The sequence below is a fragment of the Nelumbo nucifera genome, chromosome 8 (genome assembly GCF_055504915.1).
Source record: "Nelumbo nucifera cultivar China Antique chromosome 8, China Antique-T2T, whole genome shotgun sequence".
NCBI classification, from domain to species: domain Eukaryota; kingdom Viridiplantae; phylum Streptophyta; class Magnoliopsida; order Proteales; family Nelumbonaceae; genus Nelumbo; species Nelumbo nucifera.
In genome coordinates, this window is record NC_142656.1 from 30,117,942 (window position 1) to 30,126,435 (window position 8,494).

At 35.6% G+C, this 8,494-nt stretch overlaps 1 protein-coding gene across 4 annotated transcripts; it reads right to left on the bottom strand.

Annotated features, from left to right (window-relative positions):
* Positions 1 to 226: 226 nt before the first annotated feature.
* On the bottom strand, positions 227 to 7,737 carry LOC104586685 (elongation factor 1-gamma-like). Of its 4 annotated transcripts, none has more exons than XM_010243988.3 (9): positions 7,533 to 7,737; positions 7,196 to 7,284; positions 5,849 to 5,894; positions 5,430 to 5,579; positions 5,272 to 5,332; positions 5,117 to 5,169; positions 4,856 to 4,960; positions 4,193 to 4,709; positions 227 to 902 (listed from the first exon to the last, which is right to left on the bottom strand). In XM_010243988.3, the coding sequence occupies exons 3-9, from the start codon at positions 5,855 to 5,857 to the stop codon at positions 523 to 525; spliced, it is 1,275 nt and encodes a 424-aa protein (XP_010242290.1). In that variant the 5' UTR covers positions 5,858 to 5,894; positions 7,196 to 7,284; positions 7,533 to 7,737; the 3' UTR covers positions 227 to 522. The 4 variants fall into 4 exon arrangements, with proteins under 4 accessions (XP_010242290.1, XP_010242291.1, XP_088749156.1 ...); XM_010243989.3 differs by having other exon boundaries at positions 7,223 to 7,284; positions 7,533 to 7,710; XM_088893030.1 differs by having other exon boundaries at positions 7,196 to 7,312; positions 7,533 to 7,678.
* Between the last annotated feature and the right edge of the window lie 757 nt (positions 7,738 to 8,494).

The window sequence follows — 8,494 nt, forward strand, 5'->3', positions numbered from 1 at the left end:
TCCACTCCTTGATTTGGTCAAAACCCCGATACACTCTGGAGGGGCACATCTGAGTGCTCCTGATACGATACATATCAGCCAATATGGGCGTGTCAATTTTTTTGAACCTTGAACCCAACCGGTAAATTTGATTTTAAGTCAGAAGTAAAACTAAGTTGGTCTATAAGCAAGATCACACATCTATATTAGTGGTGCAGGATTCAGGAATTAGTACTAAAGCAAACCATGGCGGAAAAAGGACCAGATTCACCTAGTTTGATCATTAGGTATAGTAACTATAGAATCTCGTAAATTGTCATCAATTTTAAGAGTTAAGGTAACCCAAACAAAGAGACACTACAACTATCATGAGGCAAATAACAGAATATTGTCAACCTAAGAACCTAATACATGAAAGGATATATAAAGAAAAGGCGGAATCACTGTTCGAAACAAAAAGGACTATAAAATAGGGCGACAGGGAGAAGGAAAGACTCATTTTAAGGGCATTCGAAAACATGGAAATAGGACAAAATTGGCACATCACTTGAAGCATTTAGCATCCAACAGAGCTTCTCCCTCGAATGGCTCTGCATCTTCAATCATCTGATTAACACGCTCCTTTTGGGCTTCATCATTAATATCCACCTTCCTCCAGTCATACAGCTCCATGTCATAGCACTCGTCAAGTACAAACTGAGGAACATCTTGACCACGGAAGAGCCACAACCCCTTTACCTTGAAGGGTGGCCCTGATCCAATAACCAGCATCTTGCCAAAAGCGTACTTACGAGCCAAATCCATCCGCTGCAGGAACCCACTGACCTTGTTTAAGGTGACAAATGAAACAGTATTCTCGTCGTTATATTTGTAATCACAAAACCAAAGAGAATACCCCTCGGCATCATACATGTCCCAAAATCCTGCAACCAAATGGAAGTACTATCAAATAAAGGGTTGCATCACAAAGCAAAAGTCAGAAGTGAAAAAATAATCAAACAAGATCTCAAACATATACAGTGAACATGAAACTTTTATTCATTATCATCTAGTGAATAAATACGCATGAAATGATTTAAGGACCCATAATTCAATAATGGTCATGACACTGAACAGTAGAATGGTAGAAACAGGACTCGTGTAGCTGACCCCATATTAGTTAGATCAAGACTTAGTTGGGTTGAGTAAATACATGCACATGCCATGGAAAATCACTGGTGAAAATTCCGAAAAGATTACATAAAGAGAACTTATTGGCATCAATATCAAAGTTCCCAAGTCAAGCCGAGCTCATGAATTGTTTTTTATGGGTTTGGAAATACATCTTAAGAACAGAGATTCAATTCTGAAAGGTTCTAAGTAACTAAGGGGAGTCGCCAAGTTGTTCACTCAATGAGGGTTGATATTGGGAAGGGAAAGCCATGATAGAACCAGTCAACTAAAAGTTGACCTATGAATTTATCAAAAACATATAATCTATAATATGGTGAAGTCTTGGAATTAGGTAATTTAATTGTTGGAAACATGGCTGACAAGGATGCAAGGAAAAAGTAGACAACTTGGTTCTTGCCCTAAGCACCTAAGAGTCTGTTAGCAATGGTCGCTTAACAAGATTTGTAATTTTTTGTCTATGTATCATGTTAAAATGTGCTACACATTCATTTTGCATTATTTTGTAATTTGCAGTAAAAACACTAAAATAAATCCAAGAAGAATAATGAAATTTGCATATACAAATAAAATCATTCATTTTACAAAGCAATAATGTAGAAAGGCATCTCTAAAATCATGAAATTTGATATAAACAGAATATAAACAAACAAGGAAAGAAACAACTAAAATGGAATGGTTAATCCAAGTATTACAAAACAATGAATCCATGCAAATAAACAAACAGCTCCTTGAATCCAATCAATGAAGCATTGCAGCCAAAGTTCAAAATATCGATAAACCCGACACGCCGATAGGGGCGTATCAGGCGATATCGATGCTGTTTTTTTACTTTTCTTATTTTATTTTCAAAACCGGTTCAGGGGGGGCCGGTTTAAGGCTCCTCCACCCCCTGAACCGGTCAGAACCCTGATACACCCACTGTAGGGGCATATTGGGGAGGTCCCGGAACAATACGTATCGGCCGATACGTGTTGATACTTTGAACCTTGATTGCAGCAATAACACATTAAATACAATCAGAACTCCCGCCAAAAAAAGGCCCTGTGCTTACCAAGGCTTCACCTTCTCAACTATGGTGGAAAACAATTTTTTCCATGCTTCATGGGGCTAAACAATGGAGAGTAGCCCATAGCTCAAGAACCATAACCCCCTTCAATGAACCATAATCCCTCAACCCTAATGAATGTGGGCTTTGTTCCCAAATATACACTGCAGCCAGCATGAGACCTTGCCAACTGAGCCAGTTTTTGACCTCAAGAACATCGGCACCCCCAAGAAGATATATAATAAAGAAATTCAAGCCAGAATTTGGTTTACTGCAGATATGCTTTGATATCTGCACCAACTTTGCTCAGAAAGCAAAGATAATAGATGTATAGAATGGGGAATGGCCAATTGAAAGTTGGCTGAGACCCAATTTTTTTTGATAAATACTGAGACCCAAATATTTGATTCGGAGAATTGTGTTTCCTATTTAGTTTATTTGGATAAATGGAAAAGATGCAGTACAAAACTATAATGATGCCTAAGGAGCAGGCTAGAAGAAATAGCAAATCAAAGAAAAGACCTAAAACTAAAGAAGCTTGAGAACTGGTCATCACATTATAGTTTTTTTTTTGATGAATGTCATCACATTATAGTTGGTGAAAATTAATGCAGCTGTAAAAGATAAATCTGCAGGCATTGTGATTGAAGGAAGATATGAACCTGGAAAATCTAAGGGTGAGCAAATGGGTAGGTTCTACCTGGAGCTGAATGGAACTGACCTCAAACCACCCAACCTGATATGTTATCATACACAATCACTCATGGTCAAAATGACCATTGTCTCAGTTGACCATAGAGTCACTTGAGTGATTTGATCATTTTCCTTCAATATAATATTTGAATGTGTATAATAAGTAATGTAATAGGTAATATTTAAAAAATTTAAATTGTAATGATATGTTTTGAACTATATATTAATTTATTATGATAATGTACAGATTAAATTACTCAACTTAATCAATTTAACCAATAAAGATAATATAAGTTTTGAACTATATTTTTTCCGAGGAAGTAAAGAAAGAACAGATTCCATGGGTAGACCAACCCTGGATCTAATCCTAGAACCACCAAGGCCAGAACCAAGAATAGAAACAATTTCTACATGATAGGTTCCAGTTACAAAAACCAGGAACAAGCTCCTATAGGGTAGGTTACAGGTTCCGCCTTGGAACAAAACTGAACCAACCCATGCTCGCCCCTAGGAAAAACTATCAAGTGAAAGAAAGAATTGGAAGGAATAAAAGTTCCAAATTAAAGTGAAATTGTCCCTAATAATAATACAACAATGTGAATAAAAGTTTCAAATTAAAGCAGGAAAATTAAAAAAATAAATAACAATTTTACACATGACAAGAATGTTCTCAAAAATTTACTAGATCAACCCATCAAAAGAGCAATTTATCACTGATATTACCAAGGTATGCATGTAAACAAACAAAAAATTTAACAAAAGTGCACAAAATGAAGCATCCTTGAACTCTACCCAACAAATTAATCTTAATTCTATAAGACTTTAGAAAACAATTTGATTTGATTTGAGTTTTTTTATGAACTTTGTCCCTGAAAACAAAGCTTTTTTGAAAAAAAAAATGAGAGAAAAATAATGCCTTAAATATCATATATTTACAATAGGCATGTCTTAGTCAAGTGTCAAGATGTTACTAAAAATATTGGTTGGCCTTCATTTAATGTCAACCACTTCTAATCTGTTGCATCCAAAAACGTGTTGGTACCTATTTAAAAAATGGCATGTACAGTGAAAACTTTCTAGCCATGCCACATAACAGCTTTAGTGCCATCAACTTATGAGTATTCTCCGCTTCAAGTACATGGTAAGCACATGATGCTAACAAAAAGCAGAGCAACTCAAATATTGGAGTGTAATGGCAGAAACATTAATACACAAGATTATGCCTGATTATCTTTGCTCTCGGTACAAGGTATAAAAGAGGAAATAATTCTTGGATGTATTGCTAATGATAAGACACAGTACCTTTAATGGCAACCTCACGAAAATTGGTTTTGGTGTTTGAGTAGAGTCTCTTCCACTCGTCCAATATCATCTTACTAGGGGGAAGAAGATCAAGTGGATTCTTTGGTTTGGGTTTTGGTGCCTCTTCCTCCTCAACAGGCTCTTCCACTTTAGGCTTTGCAGGTTCTTTCTTGACCTCTTTCTTTGGTTCATCCTTTACCTTATTCTTTGCAGTCTCTTTAAGCTGAGATGGCTTCTTTGTTGACTGAACAGGTGGAATAGACTCAGCCTGTTTCACTTCCCCAATTATCTTGCGGAAGTTTGGCTGATTAACCATGGTCCAGAAATACCTCTCAACGTGAGGAAACTCAGAGGTAAAGCTTTTAGTCAGGATACGACTGAATCCCAAAAACAAGTTACATGTCATGATAATGTCAGCTAGTGTAATAGAGTGCCCCACGAGGTAAGTATTTGAAGCAAGGTGTTTGTTCAAAGCATCTAGGGCTCTCTTCAAGGCAGAAATGGAAGCTTCCTCGGCCTTTATGCAACCAAAAAAAAGTTACATTACAAATAACCAATTAATGTTTTATAGATATAATAAAAAGCGCATCATAATACATGTACATATTATTATGCAAATGAAAGAAAAACTTATAAAGAAAAAAAAAATGTTGTGTAGCCAACCGGAGGAAGGTATGGTTGCCCAAACCCCAATCGAGGATACAACCACCTTGAAATATTGGTATCAACCTCTAATGATGCAAAGTCAATCCACTGCTCAACACGAGCCTGGGAAAAGCAAACACACAATCAATAGAAGGTAATGAAACATCACCACCACCACAAACCCAGGTAATAGAATAACAAAATGAGCATGTAACCCATGGAAGGAGCACACCATAAATGCTTACTAAAGAAAATGACAACAAGAACCCCAAATCTTACATATTCAATCAGAGAAGAACCATAGAGAATAGCGTCACCCTTCAAACGTGCAACTGCATCAAGTAAATAATATCAATTAGACTACTACATACTACATTTCAGTCCAACCATGAACCATCAGGGATTAAAGCACAAATCATGAAATATTTCCTCACCATAACGTGCAATAGCATTGCTCTCAAATACAGGGCCATCAGGTGTCTCCAATACAGGAACCTGCACAAGCAAAAGACCATTTTTATTTTCAAGCCACAAGTTACCAGGTTCCAACTTCCAACCAAACAACAAATAACCACTGCCTATAAGAGCTTACTTTCCCAATAGGGTTCATCTTAATAAACTCGGGAGTTTTATTTGAGACACCCATCTCAAAGTTTGGGACCAATTCCACTTTAACCCCACTGTACTCTGCAGCAATGAGTGCCTTGAAGGCATTCTTGTTTACATTTGACGCATGCAAGACCTGCAAAAACACATCAAATACATAAACCACTTAGATTACCAACTTCATTCTTAACATCATATCTAAAGAACAGTTTTTTTATTTGATAACTGTAATTTTGAGGATAATAGACCTGTTAATTATAGGAAGGAAAAAACAATAACTAATGACTATGTTGCTCTATGTTCTGCAGAATTGTAACCAACAGGATTGACAGTTCCGCATACGATGTTGAATCTAACAAAGTTAAATGTGAAATAATAGAAGTCAATCAGATTGGAAGAACTAACCAGAGACATGGCTTGATTGAAGCAAGACGATTCTTCAATACCCAATCTGATTAAAACAAGAGAAATTGAAGATTATTCAGTTAGAAACTTACACTAAACCCATATATATCTACAGAAAACATGAAAGGAAAAAAGAAAGGAAAAACATATAAAACAATTGCGCTAAATTGCTAGTACTTTAAGAGACATTGTCATATTAAGGTTGGTAAACGGTGGAAAGTTATGCCTTTTTTATTTGAAAGAGAGGCTTTTGTAAATCTGTCAATGGGTTAGACCTGGATAAAATTGGGATTGATTCAAGTCCCATTGATTAGTCAAACTCCCAAATCTAAAAAAAAATCAAATTAGAGTCAACGAACAATCCAATTCACTTGGGAGAATTAGAAAAAACATGCTTAAAAAATGAGGGTGGTTGTCAAACAGGACAAATCAAATTAGAATAGAGGTAGAGATGCACCCACATTCAATTCATTAAGAAATCTAAAGTACGAAATTTTGCTTCAACAGAGTAGATATCATGATAAATATATTTAAATTCAACTCAAATAAACATCTTTGATCTAAGCTGGAATTTAGAAAGTTCACATAAACAGACAAAATAGTTAAACCTAAAGCATGTAAATGGTAGCTATATACTAATAGAGTAGGAAAAGAAACCAAATATATCTAACTAATAGAGTTAAAGACTAATTACAAGCAGGAAAGAAAATTAAAGATGTAGCTTGAAGAGAAATAAAACCTCTATGCAAACTCTTAAAATAATAAACAGAAACTACAGTAGATATAAAAATTAACATTTGAATAATCAATAATATATATATATATATATGGAACGCTCTAAATCAACATATTGAATGATAACCTGAATTTCAGAAGGAAACGTAGTAGTAGTTTGTCATGAGTTCTCAGGCTGATTGTTACATGACTTTCTCGACAGAAACAGATTTACACGTTTGTCAATTCACACGGAAAAAAAAAAACAAAAAATGAAAAAGATTATGTCCATCGGTGGCATCCGAAGTTACAGCAAGTTGCTCCTCTCCACCAACTCGAAGATAACACACCACCAACTACACTGCCCGCACGATCAAAATCTCCTAAAAGGGTTTTGTGTTTTTGTATGACTAGTTACAATGGAATAGTAAGAAACTTAAAAAACGCCAATGCCAGGTGTCCATATAATAATTTAACGATGACTTATATCTCGAATTTATTTCTGGAATGATGTAGTACCAGTAAGAACGAAACAATATCTTCTGTAAATCTCATGCTGTTGATTTAATAGTAATGTAACCAATCAACCTAGTAATTTTTAACTAATTCAGGCATTTAGTTGAGAAACCATACTTTTATGTTCGAGCTTGCAGAGCAGACCTTATTCGGTGAAAACTCGAAATCTCTGACTTCAAAATTCGCCCCTTTCCTGATGTCCTTCGCTGCAAACAATTCAATCAAATACTTTAACTGCACAAAGTATAAAAAAAAGGCTTTTGAAATGAAAATGAAATTAAAATTAAGAAAACTAACAAAAAAAGAACACTCAATGAATTGAAAAAACACAATCCAACTTATAACTAGAAGTTGATCAGAAAAAGCTAGGAAGTATGAAGATCAAGCAGCGCCCTTCAAAGCCTTAAACATTGTAAAAGAAAGAAGGACAAAGAACAGAAGATGAGCCAATTACATTCAGAGTCCACAAATCTGCCGAGGTGGAGCTTCAATGCAACCTATCAGAGAAATCGAGGAAGAAGACTGGTAACCGATTTCCTTGATCTCTGAGACTCGAACAAGGAAACCCTTCTCGTCGATCTGTCGCCGCTACGGAACTCCACACTAGACGAAGTACTAAAAAATGAAAAGACGAAGAGCTAGGGTTTCGACCTTTGTCTAATTAAGTTATAAAATTACGAAATGAGTCTTAGAAGTTTAGGTAAAGCAGCGTTAATAGAAGGGCAGAGTAGTAATTTTATTTCCAAAAAAAATGTGGGAGTGGGCTGGCGATGAAAAACGACCCAAGAATATTCCTAGTGGGCAAAATAGTCAGTAGAGATCGGTAAAGGAGTCCACCGATTCTTTTGCCCATCATATAGATTCATGGAAATTCTTTGGTTGCAAAACGAATGGCGTCACGTCAGGAAAGTGTCCACGCTCAACGGTTGTAGAGGCCAGTTCGGAATTCGGGTCGTCAATGTTTCATTATCTTACCATTTATTAAGACTAGGCTGCCGATTAGGGGTGTTAACCGTATTCGAAAATTTGATTGGGAATTCGATATTTTCGATATAATCGAATAAATTCGGATACTTCGAATATTTAATCGGTTAAATTTAGATTCGAATTTGGATATGATGTGATTTGATTTAATAAATATTCGAATTCAATTGAATTTGAATTTGGATATTAATTTTTAATATTTGTCAGATAGAAATCAGATATTGAAATTTTTAATCGGATTTGAATTCAGATATTATCTAATCCGATTTGAATTCGATCCATTTATACCTCTACTGTCAATGAATAGATCGAATATGGATGGGATAACATTGGAATCCGATTCACAAGTCCAAGATATTCAATTCCATTCGATTCGATATCCATTGGAATCGATTTGGTTACGTAGGATATTTGATCCGAGCCCAATTTTAT

Bases quoted from the DNA above. Each gene is read 5' to 3' on its own strand.
- LOC104586685 (XM_010243988.3), bottom strand. The intron at 4,961-5,116 runs GTAAGATTTGGG...TGCTTTTCCCAG, and splicing joins GTTCTTCTCTGATTGAATAT to GCTCGTGTTGAGCAGTGGAT. The intron at 4,710-4,855 runs GTTGGCTACACA...GGTTGCATAAAG, and splicing joins GGCAACCATACCTTCCTCCG to GCCGAGGAAGCTTCCATTTC.